The following is a 15,691-nucleotide window of genomic DNA, read 5'->3' as shown; positions in this document are numbered from 1 at the left end:
CTGCGAGTCAAACGTTCCCCCGAGTGACGCCGACAGCTGCCGTTTTGAAGCCTTTGGTGCCGCGGAGGCGTACAAATTGAAACTGATGACTTTTTAATCCGACAACATCGGTTATTATATTCTCCCGTGGGTTTGTTCTCACTCTTTGCGCAGGTTTGCCGAAACAAGTCTGTGTCGTCACTGCACGTGTGCAGAGAGACGTTAAGGACATTAAGTAGACGCCAGCTGTTCAACCGAGAAAGCGCAAAAACGTCTCGTCCTAGCTGCTTGTTTTGGAATATTTGGCGTACATATTAACCTCTACCTGAACCTCATCATAATCCTTTTGGATATTAATAATTCTGCTTTATATATTTGATTGCCTAGACAGAAAACGCAGCAATATGGCTGAATGTCAGATGAGACAAGACAAATATCAGAGGGGAAAAAAACAGCTCATCTTCATCACTGATATGTTAAGTACACTTGCACAGTCCTTCTATTCCTCCACTTTCTGGAGTGCTTTTCGTCATTAGGGTCAAAGGTGAGCCAGAGCCTATCCCAGCTGCCTTTGGGTGAAAGGCGGGCTACATCGCCAGACAATCTTATGTCTTATAAGATTATCCGACAAGATCCTTCGGTCTGAGGTGTGTTAAGAGTGGATTTGTCCCGATTTTAGTGTCTGAAACAAGTCGGGGCCGATAATCTTCAACAATGAACGTATTCAATATTTACGACCAAAATACTCCGTGTGTGTGTGGGACGCCAATGTCATGAAATCATGATTTGTGACGTGAAACGGAATGTAGCCAATCAAAGAAGCGTCCCTGCAAAGTGCGCACGGGGGAGGCGAGAGCTGAGATTCGAACCGGGAACCTCAGAGCTGCGTAGCGTACGTGCCAACCACGAGCTCACCATGCTACCCCTTCCTTCGCAAACTCATAAAATCCATGGACAAAAAAATTTATCTCAACCCAATGCCACTTTCCTCTGCATTCTCTCAATTGTGACATCTGTTGATGGTGGTCAATGAGAAAAAGGCGGTGCGACAGGAAGAAAAGTGGATGCCTTTGGGGGTGTGGGGGGGTTGTGTGTGTGTGTGTGTGCGTGCTCATCATGAAACATGATGGCTCCCTCCGAGCCGGCGCTGCCAATGAAATGTCATCATGAGAGGGCCCCGCAGGTTTGAAGAAGAGATCTCGCTGCAAAATGTGCGTATACCCAGGCAATTCATCCCAACATGGAGGTGGATGTTAAAGAGTGTCAAACGTTGCGTGATGTTATTGAAAAGAAGCCTCATGTAGGTCAGTGCAGGAGGCATTCGGCAGCTTCTCTCTCGCTCGCTGCTGTTTGATGTCACGCTGCGTTGATGGCGGCTGGAAATGAGATTTTGTTTCTCTCTTCTTTTTTTTCTTTCTGAGGCAGCTGTCAAAGCTTATTTGTTTGTGTCTGTATCAAGTAAGCGAGATTACAATGTCGACTAATGAGCCCGCCGCCTCACCTCTGCGAGCTCTGCAGCTCCTCGTTCATCACCAGGGAAAACGGATGCCTCGCCTTTTTCTTTTTTTCTTTTTTTCTCAGAGCTGCAATGGCGTGGGGGCTTTTTGTCACTTCGCCCGGGGTTCGTGATGGTGCTGTACGAACCCGGCAGAGGCGCGGCAGCCTCTGTGAGTGTAACTGACCAATTCTCTGTGTTGTTTGTCATGACTCTGACTGTATCCTGGCCAATGCCATTCCGTCGTCACTCCAGGATTTTCTGTATCTTGGTGAACAAAACTGAATTAAATCACTTGATTCAATGTGGTTTAAGAGTAGACTGTAACTGGCAAATCTTCATTTTTTTCTTGTGTTAAGCTTGACATGTAGACAAACCGATGACAATCTATTTACCCAAACATTGATGATTTGAACTGAACATGATTGGGGAAGTATGGCTTTAGAGTTAACTGACAAATACAGGCGTAACAATACCAATTGCTGGCTTTGTGTCTCATAACAATAACCGAATAGAGTCTCTACCAGAGTCGAGACAGACAAGTCCCAAGTTAAACCTTAAGTTAAACCTTTGGTGGAAGCATGGCTTTAGTGCAGACTGACCAATGAAATGTGAGTAGTGTGACTGACTAATTCCTGGCAGTGTGTCATGACTGACAAGGGCTGGGCAATGACGGTATGGTGTCACTGCAGGAATGACGCATCCCGTGGATGATCCGATCTGAACTGGATTGGAAAATGATGCTCTGGGGTCATTACAGGATTTTCCCATATGGTGGTGAACTGGTCTGAACTGGACTGAATTCCGTGGTGGAAACGTGGCTTGAGAGTAGACTGGCGATTGAAGGGTATGTGACATCACTGACCAATTTCTGATGTTGTGTGTTACGACTGACATGTAAACCGACTAATGACTTGAGTTTCTACAGGAGTTATCAGTACCGTTGTGATATGAAATGAAACCTTTGTTGGAAACATGACTTACCAATGAAGAGTGACTAGAGTAACTGAACTATCACTGACATTGTGTGTCATAATTTACATGTAGACCGACCGATAAACTGTGCTGATCTCAACTCAACTGAACCCCTTGATGGAAACTTGACTTTTGAGTAGCCTGCCAAATGAAATCACGAGTCATAACATTTGATGACGTTGTTTGTCATAACTGACATGTAGACCTGTACACCTGTGTTGACCTGTACCCTGGTGATCTGAACTGAAGTGAATCCCTTGGTGGAAACGTGGCTTTAGAGGTTTCTTTTCTTTTAAGCGCTGGCCTGGTGGGGGCTTTTTGTTGGAGCGTAAATAATGAGCGTGAAAGAAAGAGTTAAGTGGTGCACTCATGCACAAATTTTCTGCGCATTGAAACGCCGGCTTGGCCTTGCCAGGAAAAGGTCACATTATTCAATAAGGATGCGAACCAGCACGAATGAGAGGCAGCGAGTGGCGCAGATAAGGCGTGTCCTATTCATTATCCATGATGGCTCCCGATATCGTGTCTGGAAGGGACATGTGACTCAAACGCGTTTTGGTGTGAAGGTTTTTGAGGTGTGACAACCTCACGAAGGCACTGACATCTGAAACAATTATCTCGGCACACGTCAATCACGACATGTTTACCATTTGATTTCTTCCTTTATAAGCAGAATCTTTTTGTTGTAACTGACTAATCATTGGCGTCGTGTGTCATGACTGACATTTAGCTTGGACAATTACGACATGGATTCTCAATGGGATTTACCTATACAGTAACTTAATTAGCTGAACTGAGCTGAACTCACTGATAAAAATGTGGCTTGCGGAGAAGACTTGACACAAGTGTGAGTGGTGTAACTGGCCAATTGTGTTGGGTGTCATGATTGATGCGCATCCGTGCCAATGATGGTATTTAGTCGCTACAGTATTTACCCATAGCGTTGTGTTTGGATCTGAACTGTAATGAATTCCTTGGTGGAAATGTTGTTTTGGAGTACACTCAACTCAAATCAACTGAACTCAAGGCATAACTGACCATTTGCATAGTGTGTCACTAGTGACATGAATAGAGTCTCTACGGTATTTACCCAGACACTGGTGATCTGAATTGAAGTGATCGCTTGGTGGAAACGTGACTTTAAACTAGACTGACCAATGAAGGAGCATAACTGACCAATTACTGCCAACACCTAGACCGGTCAATGACAAATATGGACTCCACATTCAGAGATGATGAGATGATGAAATTCTGGATAATTTTAAAAGACATTGCTGGAAAAGAGGATAGCTCATCACAGTAATTTCGAGCAGCGGTACCCAACTATCGTGGGCCATTTTGTATCAGGCCGCACCGAGCAACTAAGCAACAAAAGAAATAAAAATGCTGCTTTTAAGAGACAATATCAGCAGAAATAAACATCGCTACCAGTGATTCTCACGCACCTCGTCCGCTCTGCATAAAATGTGATGACAGGCTCGGAAATGAGGCAATGAACCTCAGAACTGCATGAATCAAAATCAAAGCAGAGTATCTGGAGATGGCCACAAAAAAAAAAAAAGCTCTGAACTCCTTGCCTGTGTAGATCCTTGGTCATCCAGGTCATTGTAAACCGCCAAGGTTGAATCAAGGCAACTGGACTTGTTCTTGTTTGAATTCCTTACTACAATTTCCAACATCCAAGCACAACGGACCAGTCCGCAATGAGTCTCGAACGACCCCGTACACCTGACTCACACATGCGCTTCTCCTTGCCCACCTGTACCCCCCCTCATAACTTCCCTCTAACCCCTACCCGCCATCTCATCCCCCTCACCTCAGTGTCCAATTACAGCCCATTCTCGTTAGCACAGTGTCTGTCTGCAGCCTTTGAAAGGGCAGGGCGCATGGCTGCCGCCGCCACGCAGCCGCCAAGTCCAGATCTATCAAAAGCCCAGGAAAGAGTGCAAAAAAAAGGCAAGTGCAGGCAGGCCTTCTCATTACAGAGTGCTGTGGAAGGTGAGGGGGACGTGACGGGTGGGCAGCGCTGACGGTGCCCGAGTATCACGTTGTCTTTGCTCTGTCTGTCTCCCTCTCAACAGGACCGACCTCCCGCCGGCCCACAAGCCCGCCCCGCCGCCGCCCAAGAAGAAGAACAGCGACATGAAGGGACACTTGACATCCGATGACATCCAGGTACTTCCTACTTACATTAAAAAAAAAAAGCATTTCTTATAAAAAATATCCATCCATCCATTTTCTATTATCTTCATTTGGGTCGCTGGTGAGCTGGAGCCTACCCTAGCTGACTTTTAACAAGAGAAGTGGAGTACCACCTGGACTGGTTGCAAAGCCAATCGCAGGGCACATATAGACACATTCTCACATTCACAACTACGGAAAATCGAATGTACAATTAAAATTCTTTTTTTTTGCATAGTTTCCCCACTTTAATCTTTAAGATCAGCAAACAATTGTAACTATCAGACAGATAACCCAAGAAAAAAAATATTCAAAGCTACCTAGCCCCATGTGAAAAGTAATTGCCCCCCTTTTTAAAGGGGACATATTTTGCCAAACAACTTGAAGGCCAATTCTTGTTAAAGAGCGTGGTTTAATCTCCAGCTTTAATTCATTCTGAGGGACTATTTAGTAGTGCTGTTTTGGTTTGCAACAGTTCAAACACGTATTTAACTTTTGAAAGTCTGTGTAAGAACAATAGTGTCTACAAACTGAAATAATTACAGTTACTACCCTTTTTTTTGGAAGAAGGCATTACACATTATTACAGCGATACAAAATGTCAAACGACAACTTTTGCGTTCATAATTGGCATCCGAGTGGTTGGCACATCATAGTGGAGAGGTTCTGGTTTTCGAATCTCCGTCCTGTTCTCACCGTGCTTGCATTGCTTTTCTCTAGGTACCTGCTTCCTCCCGCCTTCCAAAAACATGCATGTTTGGTTCATTGAGGACTCTAAATTATCTATAGGGGTCAATGTGAGTGTGAATGTTTTATTTGTCCATGTGACCTGTAATTGTCTGGCGATCAGTGTAGGGTACTGCCCGCTCACCCAAAGTCACCTAGAATAGACTTCAGCTCATCCTAATGTGGACATACGCTTGAGAAAATGTATGGATGTATGCTGATAAATTGGGCGCTCTTGTGTGTTGAATTTCTCGCTCTGGAAGCCCAACATTTGTTTTAGCATCTGCACTGCGCTATTTCCACAGTTTACATCATGGCCCTGTGCCGCACGCAAGCCGTAAACTCGATGCAAATGCCAAGTTCAGCCGAGCTGTGAAAGTTGAAACTGCTGTCAAGCAAACAATTCTTTGTCAAAGTTTACATTCTCCCCTCAAAATAAACCACATAAAAGAGCGAGGGAAGATAGACCCTTAAGCGCTATGTAACGCCGCTACTCTGAATTCCTGTAAGAATCACTTTTGAGGTGAATGGAACTTTGAAAGGACATCAATTATGCTTTAAAAAATTCAAGCTGCTTTCGCTCACGCATATTTACATAACATAATCCAGATTGCATGTGTGTATGTCTTGTACGACAATATTTCAGCCTACCGTTCGTGTCATTCACACCTATTCAGTGCAGTTTTCATTTCTCTGAACTTTCAATCGCATTCTCTACGGGGGTTCACTGTACATTATTCCAGACTGCACTGTTCTTACATAATGTGGCACTATCCAGTAATGATGATGCTTTTGACTTTTCTGAAGGTGGTCCATCTGGACAAAGACGACGAGATGCAGAAGCTTCCTCTGCAGCCGCCTTATTACGACATGGCGCCCTCCGAGTCGACCCCCTTCACCGATAAGCCGGTGAGCATTCGTCCCGTCGAGGGCGCGTCCTCGCCCTGCCGCCTTCGGGCGCTCGTAATTGCCACTGAGAGGCCGAGCAGGCTGTCGCTGCTCACGTATGCCGGAGAATTGATTTACACCAAACGCGTCTGGGAGTGCGATGACCTCTACCCCCAGCGGCGAAAGGCGAATGGAGGCTTTACCAGGAGCCAGCCGGTGGATCTACTCACAGCTTAAGCACTTTACCTCATCATTTTCATTGGCATCTTCTATCAGGAAGTCTGCAGTTCCTTAAAATGTTTGATTTACATAAATCAAAGGCTTAAAAAATACTGTAAGTAAATTCAGTTTCAGGAACAACTTGCAACTGTTTGCTATGCAGCGCCTCGTTGGCATAATACTGCTATCGCAATACCGCAGTTGTTTAAAAATTACACATATATTAACTAGTGCTAAACTGGTCAGATAATAACAGTTTATATGATTTCAGAGATTTTAGAACCAGAGGTGGCCCAAAACTAGTTGGATGACCACTTCCACATCTTTCACCAAATATGTCTTATATCAAAATCTTTCAAGACATTGTCATGATAGTATTTTCAATATACATAAGTATATGCTTTGAGAGTCATTACAGTCTCATTACAAATTATATTAGGGAGTTAATAAAAATTGTTGTTGAATTAGTATTTCTTTGCATGAATAAATGGAACTGCCTGCAGACTGTATGCATATTATCGCCAGTTGTCTTAAAAATATTCTGATATATCCCATACCATTCCCTCTGAGTGTTCAAATTTAAGTAGGACCAATTTTTCTGGTATTGTATCTTTGTATAATTGGCACCCTTTTTTAAAATTATTTTTGGGGACCCCCAAACTCCATCTTTTGGACCTCAGTCTGAGAATCTCTGCCTTAGAGCTCCTCTGCTAACGTAACCGATGCTGCATGCCTGACCCCAGCTCGCTTTGCACGCGGCCTCACCTCTACCCCGCCTCCCACTAATCCGCCGTAATGACTTGACGTTTGCGTGGCTGGCGCGTGAAGATAAGTGTAGCATCATGGCGCTGAGTGTTGACCATGAAATGGCTGCCTTGTTGCATCAGGCGCTCCCCACCCTTGGGAACACTCCAGTCCCCCCTTGCAGCTTTAGTTTGCTTTGGCTGGAGTCCCTGGTTTGAGTTACACAAAGTCTTTTGGGGCATTTAAACAATGAGTATGAGTTGTGTGTTTATGTGTGTGGGAGAGTGTGTCTCGTTGGGCTCTATGTAAATGTTTGCTGTAGCTACCCGACTATGGCTGAGCTCAAAGCCACTTTTGAAATGCTTTACCCCGCTGCCTCGTTCGTGACACCGACCCGTTGCCGAGGGCATTCGGCACGTGAGGTTCATGATGCTAACATGACGCTAACCTTCTAGTGCTTGCATTTCTTTCACAATTTCTTTGTCTTTAGCTTTTCAGTTTTGGTTAACATGCAGTTAGTATTCAGTGAGCAGGCGTAGGATTTCCTTCCCGAACATTTTCGTCAACGGGTTGGGGGGCGGGTTTCTTTCCCAAAGATTTTTGGTCGATGGTGGGTGTTGTTGGACGCCAAGTCAGACAGCCTGGGGCCCCCAAAATGGTAAGAGCCCCTGACAATTGTCAAGTTTTTTTCCCCCCCGTTTCGATGCCCCTGTGCATTATGTTTGCCACAAACATACATTTTGGAATCAAAGCCAAAAAGTTCAACCTTGGATTGATTTGACCTGAACAAAATCTCCAAAACACACGTAGGAAAATGTGTTATGAGCCAATGAAACCATGGTCAAATAAAAAAAAAATAATAATAAAAATCAATTGAATTGTACGAGTTATAGGTCACAGTAATGGTTGAAAAAGTTTTGAAATCATTTATTTTGGTTTCATTTTTTATAACACAAAAACATACCATTTGGACAGGGGTGTGTAGAATTTTTAGATCCATTTTATCGATTCATCTATTACCTCTCTTTCTACCTACATACTTTTCTTCCTTCCTTCTAGCTTTGACATGATGGCACGAGTCGCTTGTAAATGTTTGCATCTTCCCCCAGCCTACCTGCCAAGTCATGGCTATAGAATCTTAGATATGTAAATTAGCAAAGCACAGACAAGAGGAGGCTGGGTGTGATCATGTAGATTGTCCCAGTGCCAGGAACAACAAAAATTCTTTAAAAAAGCCAAGCGAACGTTGGCGCTAGCAACCTGATCCATTGCTCACAACAGAACAGGACGTACACACACATTAAATACATATTCATCACCAGCTGACTGAAGCTACCTGCCTGTACACCTTTTGCTCCAGTCTGAACAAAAAAAAAACATGTCCATCTGTTTACTTTTCTTGCAAGCAAAGTGAAACAAAACAACACCACCTAGTTAAGTTGTAGAGAGAGAAAATGTGGTCGCCTGCAGCCTGGATGGCAGATGTTGTCGATGGATAAGCGAGAAGCCATCCAAGGAGAGAAAGGAATAGGTTAACCTCAACTACGCAGTGGCCGACGCAGCAAACGAGAGGACTGACACTCGGTGCGGCGGAGACCTCCTCCAAGGCCAAACAGTCCTGATCCTGACGCCCACCTCCAGCGTATGTCTGAAGTCAGATATGCAGTTTTCACAGAGAAGTCAAGGACATTTTTACACGTCTCAATGCAAACAGAAATAATAGGTGATTAAAAAAGTTGTCAGGCCACTTAAAATCAACTTCGATCTAGTCATCTCTTCATTAATTTTTTTATAGCACTTGTCCTCATTAAGGTCACAGGTGATTTGGAGCCTGTCCCAGCTGATTTTGGTCGAGAGGCGGGGTACACCCTGGACTGGTTCGCCAGCCAATCGCAGGGCATATGTAGATAAAAACAAAACATTCACGGTCATAGTCACACCTATGGACAATTTAGAGCAGTGGTTCTCAACTGTTGTCACCCACTTTTATAGAAGTTAAGAACAATAAATAACATGTTCTGTTTGAAAATAGCCTCTGACAACACGTGTAGTATATGATATTTTCAAATGCCGTTTTAAATGAGTTTGATGTACCACCAAATGCATATTGCTCGCCATGACGTCCGCAAGCCAGCGTCAGAGCTGCACTCCATTTGTTCGCGGAGTTAAATAGCTAAAACGCGAGGCAGCTACACTTCCTGCCGCTTACTCAATGTTACATGTGGGAATTTCGTTGGACATTAACACTTTAAAGAGTTAACTGCTTAGTCTCTTCCAACTCTGTTGCTAACCAAAACAGCAGCACCTCTTTGACATTTTAAGGCCCGCCACACAAGGCCTAACGGGACTGAACTGTCACGCAAAGTGCGGTGCTCTGCAAGTAATTTTCATGTGTGGCCGAACTTCAGCAATTTGTTTCGGTGCCATTCAAAACTTGAATCGCAGATTAACGGCGTCGCAGGTGTTACAGCCACAGTAATGCCACACATGAGCTTGTGTGGCATTACAAAAATTATTGTTTCCAGGTCAAAATCGAGATGTAGACTGTTGTCACCAAGCCATGTTTTATAATAATACTGAACTATAGTTGTAATTATAATGTACCCGTGGCTAAACAGCGAAGCGTGGAGAGTCTCTGTTGTCAAACTGCACAAGTGCAGTCAATAAATGGGGCAATAATTGACAACAGCTTCTCAAATATCCACATTCACTCATTTATTCCTCGCCAGTTTTCCTCTCTTTGTATTATGTTAATATAAATACACCGGCCAGGGCAATCCGCTTCTTTCCACACGATCCCGCCATTTTATTTGAGGTTTAATAAAAAAATAGTACCGTAAAGTACATGTGGAGTCTGACAACACTGTTACACGATAAGAACACCGGGGGTCACAGTTTTAGCGAGTTGGTATGTGTGTGACGAACAACCCCTTGGTGTGCGGGTGTGAGTCGCCAACTAATTTGTTAGCGATTCTCCAGTTCAGTCGCGTTTGGCCACGTCGCTCGGGCCGAACTGTCTCTCAGATGAATGAGATACCCTGTATCCTAGCGCAAGAACCCTAAAGATATCGACAGTGGCTGCATCCAAAAATTAAGAACCCTAAAGATATCGACAGTGGCTGCATCCAAAAATTATCAACTTTCTTGACATTTTCACATTATTGGAATGTGAAAGCAAAAATAGCGTTGGTTTCGAATGGGTTCCCTCTTCATTACTGAGGCCTCAAGTCAGAGCAATGATGTGGATGTTATTGGAATACCAAGCATCCCTCACATATTCTCGGTGTTTGACTTTGAATACGCAGCGAGAGAAAGTGCCAAGTCAAAGCTCTCGGCGCTCTCAGGCATCATCTAAAATGGAAAACCGAGCTCCGCTCTTGATACATTTCTCAGCTGTCAGCATAAATTGTTTTTTTTTTAAACTGCTGCTTTGGCATTTACGGTGATTTTTTTTTTTTTTTTAAATAAATGACTCATCCACAGTGATCTCACAGGGGCTTATTCAGTCACTAAATACTCCCCCCCCCCCCCCCCCCCCCCCCCTGGATGGTTTAATTTAGAATGCACAAGTTACAGAATATATTAAATTACGGCCTCAGAGGAGCTAAAATATGTCAATCTGATCATGCTTGGACTCACAGAGGGTTCACAGAAGCCTCTTGTAAGATTCCATTTTTAAGCAGCAGGAAAATGCAATTTTCACAAACGTTACTTGGGAGCGACATGACGAGCGCCGGCTCTTGCTAATGACGATTCTCTGGGGGCAAAATACTATCTGCCATTTCCCAATGCGAGGCGGCTGTAATTTTCCCCCTGATTGCACCCTGCTCATGACAAATATTCCAGATATTTAAATAGGCAGCCGGCGCGAAACGCCAGCGACGACGACGACGGCGGCGGACGACGAGGAGCGATGTGAATTATTAACATCCATTTCTGTAAAAGCCGCAATCTTTTCCCTGTAATCCTGCCATGGATGCAGATTGAGAGCTGCGAGGTGGCATCGCATTGCCATCCATCCAAAGACGCCACGTGTGTTGATGCAAAATTCATGTCTGACTTTCATTTAATTGATCAGTGTCATAATTTATTTTATTCCTAGATAGATAGATAGATAGATAGATAGATAGATAGATAGATAGATAGATAGATAGATAGATAGAAACAAAAATGTACCCTTTGGAACACTTAATGCAGGTGTGATCATAAAAAAAAATAATAATAATAATTTGCCCTTGGATAATGGTTTCAGTTATTTCTGTTGGATCAGCGAGAAGAGCAGTGTTAAAAAAAAAAAAAAAAAAAAAGATGTGCTTAAATTTACCCAGACCTGCTCCCCCATCCCATTTCAAATGATATTTTAATATTTTCTGTCAATCTTGTGTATCCCTCTCCCAACCCTGCTCTTCAAAACAGCTTCTCACGACAACTTTTAACAAGGAGGTGGACTATGGGGGAAAATAAAAGATGTTGCATTTTTCAGTTTGATTTTTAAGGATTGCTTAAACGCTGCCTCCAAGCGTCCACCCGAGCCACGGAAGACTTGGCAGTGGAGGATAAAAAGTATTTTTAGAGCTGGTGCTGAATGCTTTCATTGTCCATTGATTAACTTGTTGAAGTCATTTACTCAGTCATCCAATTGCTCATCGGGTCAGTTCGATCACATAAACGCTAACGTGCATGTCTCAGCCTCTCCGGGACTGCAGTGCGTGTCGATGAAATCAACACTTTGTCGTTGCCTGAACGGAATGTGAGGCTGTTTTCAAAATGAAAACAGAGAGGCAACTTTGTGAGGTGCATGTAAGAAGTCGGAGGCCGTGTGCACACAAACACAGGCATTTTTTAAAAAGAGCTTTTCTTTGGTTTTCGGGGGGTTTTGTGTACTCACAAAAACTGTTGAGGTCAAAGAATACAAAAACGAATGAAGGAAACAACGAACAATTGACGTCCCCTAAAAATATTATAGAAAAAAAGAAGAAAAAAACATGAAATGGGGAGTTTTTCAGCAAAGAGATGAGGTTAGATTCAACATTTAAAAAATTAAACGCTAATTGGTAAATTTGTAAATAGTGAACCACAAACAGGCGGGAGTTCGCAGTACGGCCATTGCTCATTATGGCCGTTGTGTTTTTAATTTTAACAGCAGAACCTGTCCACTAATGTTTTCATGCCTCAGTGCTGCTGTTTTGGTTACCAACAGAGTTGAAATTCATGAATGACATCAAAGAGTTTATGTCCGACAATCACGTCTATTAAAAAAGGGAAGCGTCTATTTTTGGGATGCCTTTATTTGACTGAATTGGCACAGCAACTTTTAATCATAGTTGATTCTGTTTCATTATTATTTTTGCATAAAAAATAGTGTGATATTTTTTATTTCATGATGATTTGATATATTAAAGACACGTAACAAAAATATTGAAGGTCTTTTTAGGGGGGGATGTAACATATCAGTGAAATTTCATTCCAATAGGGAAAATTTATTTGATGCACCGTACGCGACTCTGAGTCAAGGTACCAGTGCACTACTTTTTCCCCGCCCTGACCATTATGTACAGTGCTTCTGAAAAGTATTCCCAGTCCTTCACTTTTTGCACATTTAATGCCGCAGCCTTATTTAAAAATTATATATATATATATATATATATATATATATATATATATATATATATATATATATATATATATATATTATATTAAACCGGGGGTGTGCATTATGTACGTTTTAAAAAATACCTCTCTGCGCGTGGCCTCAGTGTGTTTTCATCTCAGCTGTACATTTTCATTTGTGTCAGTTTCCCTCATTTGTGTTGATTTTTGCATTTATCGTCACACACTGGCTGGCGTGTTGACCCCGCCGCTCTTCTTCCTCTGCGTCCGTGGCGGCTCCTCACTCGCCTCTCGCCCTCTCTTGTCTCCAGAACGCGGGCCACAAGGACTGCGAGGTCCAGTACGCGGAGCTGGATACTGCAGCCTTGGCCTCCTCCCCCAGCCCGCGAAGCTCCGCTCACTCTGGCCCCGGGGACCTTGTCGAGTATGCAACCATCCAGCCTAGCTCACACTAGCGCATGCCATTATAGGCCTTTCCCCTCAGACTTTGGCCTCCAGGTACACAGACCGATGCACTCCTCTTTCTCTTCCTCTGGCTCGCGCCGACTTCCCTTTTAAATAATACACATGGTAACACCCCCCCCCCCCCTCCCCCCGCACCCCACAGCTCCGACCCCAGTGTCCCCCTTCTCCTTTGGTCTTCGCCATCTTTTCTTTCATGGGCTCTGCAGAGAGTTGTTGTCAGGCTAATATTTCAGCACTCGTGGCTCAGATGTGCAGTTTGGCGGCGAAAGCGGAAGCGCAACTATCCTGTTAAACTCGGCGAGGGCTCATAAAAATCACCCCAGTGAGCGGATGCCATTTCTTGTTTTGAAAATACACCCTAGTAAGGCCAACAATTTTCCAATGAGAGATACAACTTTGCGATAAAGGTACCCTTATGTAGCATTTATGAATTGGTTATTAATACATTTGTTAACACCGGACTGTGAGACCGTCCTCGAGATTCCACTCCTTGAACTACTACCTCACATGGTACAAGCTAAATATTTACTCATGACTGGTCGAGGCAGACGGCCGCCCCACATTGAGTCTCGGGCTTGAGGTTTCTTCCCAAGAGGGAGGTTTTCCTGGCCTCGGTCGCCTAGCGGTTGCTCATGTGGGCTTCAGTGTGGTCTTAAACCTGTTCCGTGTGTAAAGTGCCCTGAGATTACTTCTGTTGTCATTATATATATATATATATATAAATAAGACTGAATTGAATAGAAGCAGCACGGTGGCCAACTGGTTAGAGCGTCAGCTTCACAGTTCTGAGGAACAATCCCCGGCCCCGCCTGTGTGGAGTTTGCATGTTCTCTCCGTGCCTGCGTGGGTTTTCTCCGGGTACTCTGGTTTCCTCCCACATCCCAAAAACATGCATTAATTGGAGACTCTAAATTGCCCGTAGGTGTGACTGCGAATGTGAATGGTTGTTTGTTTGTATGTGCCCTGCGATTGGCTGGCAACCAGTTGAGGGTGTACCGATGACAGCTGGGATAGGCTCCAGCACGCCCGCGACCCTAGTGAGGAGATCGGCTCAGAAAATGGATGGAATAGAATATGTCATTTGGGTCATGTCGGGTGGACACATCCCAGTAAAATCTATTTAAATGTATGTATTTTCTCTCAATTATTTAACACGGGGTATATGATCGCCGATTGGCTACATGTGTTACTTTCAGATTTGATGAAGATCTTTCATGATGATCTAGACAAAAGCACTCTAATCCAGTGTTTCCCAACCTTTATCGAGCTGAGAAAAATAACTTACGGCAACTACCAAGCAAAAATGTCACAAAAAGTATGCTGATATACTCCACAGGAAATCATTCCTTATTATTTTGAATGAATGACAACATACAGGCGGCACGGTGGACTGACTGGTTAGCGCGTCAGCCTCACAGTTCTGAGGACCCGGGTTCAATCCCCGGCCCCACCTGTGTGGAGTTTGCATGTTCTCCCCGTGCCTTCGTGGGATTTCTCCGGGCACTCCGGTTTCCTCCCACATCCCAAAAACATGCATTAATTGGAGACTCTAAATTGCTCGTAGGCATGACTGTGAGTGTGAATGGTTGTTTGTTTCTATGTGCCCTGTGATTGGCTAGCAACCAGTTCAGGGTGTACCCCGCCTCCTGCCCGATGACAGCTGGGATAGGCTCCAGCACGCCCACGACCCTAGTGAGGAGAAGCGGCTCAGAAAATGGATGGATGGATGGATGGGACAACATACAGTAGACACACAGTTTAATTGTACTTATATGTTGTAAAGGGTTGAAAAAAAATTCCTGTAAATTTCTCTGGGGAGTTAAAATGGAATATTTCAAATTGGAAACTGTCAATGGGAATTTATGGAATGGGCATTACAGTACCCTAATTGCTTCATTTTTGTTTATTGTTTTTCATTTGAGTGGTGGTGTATCCAGAGCCCGCTCGTACCTCCGATTTTGTCTGGCAACACGAAGCGTTACATCTTGCCTTTTATCTTTTAACCTTCGAATGCAGGGCATTGTATTCGCAATTGGCGCCAATAATATCGGTTCAACAACAAGAACACTTGAGCGTGCATTGTGTGGCCATTTAGCAGGATGCAGCAATACAGTGCAGTTGTCAAGTGTTTACGCCGCTCTCGACGCGCGCGCATCGATGGGGAACAAAGCTGTCTCTCAATTGAAGTTCATTTCTTTCACGGTAACACAGCAGACCAAGCTTTGTTGCCAGAACGGTTTCCAGGGGAACCCTCGCGATGTAGGGCAGACGGGTCGAGGCAACATCAATGGATTTTTTATTTTATTTAATTTTTTTGAAACGTCACATTTACAGCTGGCCGCATCCCGTGGAGGCGACATGTTTATCCCGGGTATTCATGCTATATATTGATTTTATGATAGGTTTAGT

At 43.9% G+C, this 15,691-nt stretch overlaps 1 protein-coding gene across 5 annotated transcripts in view; it reads left to right on the top strand.

Moving 5' to 3' along the window:
• nectin1b (nectin cell adhesion molecule 1b) overlaps positions 1 to 15,691 on the top strand; it is a 195,858-nt gene that overhangs the window by 167,946 nt on the left and 12,221 nt on the right. For 3 of the 5 annotated variants that reach the window (XM_061682730.1, XM_061682729.1, XM_061682733.1), the window contains 2 exons: positions 4,533 to 4,624; positions 6,164 to 6,265. In XM_061682730.1, coding sequence (XP_061538714.1) covers positions 4,533 to 4,624; positions 6,164 to 6,265 — 194 coding nt within the window. Of the gene's footprint in view, positions 1 to 4,530; positions 4,625 to 6,163; positions 6,266 to 13,128; positions 13,316 to 15,691 lie in introns of all 5 variants that reach the window. The other 2 variants (XM_061682732.1, XM_061682731.1) reach the window with 2 other exon arrangements.

The sequence above is a fragment of the Phycodurus eques genome, chromosome 7 (assembly GCF_024500275.1).
Source record: "Phycodurus eques isolate BA_2022a chromosome 7, UOR_Pequ_1.1, whole genome shotgun sequence".
In the NCBI taxonomy this organism is placed as follows: Eukaryota; Metazoa; Chordata; class Actinopteri; order Syngnathiformes; family Syngnathidae; genus Phycodurus; species Phycodurus eques.
This window is presented reverse-complemented; position numbering and strand designations above follow the sequence as displayed.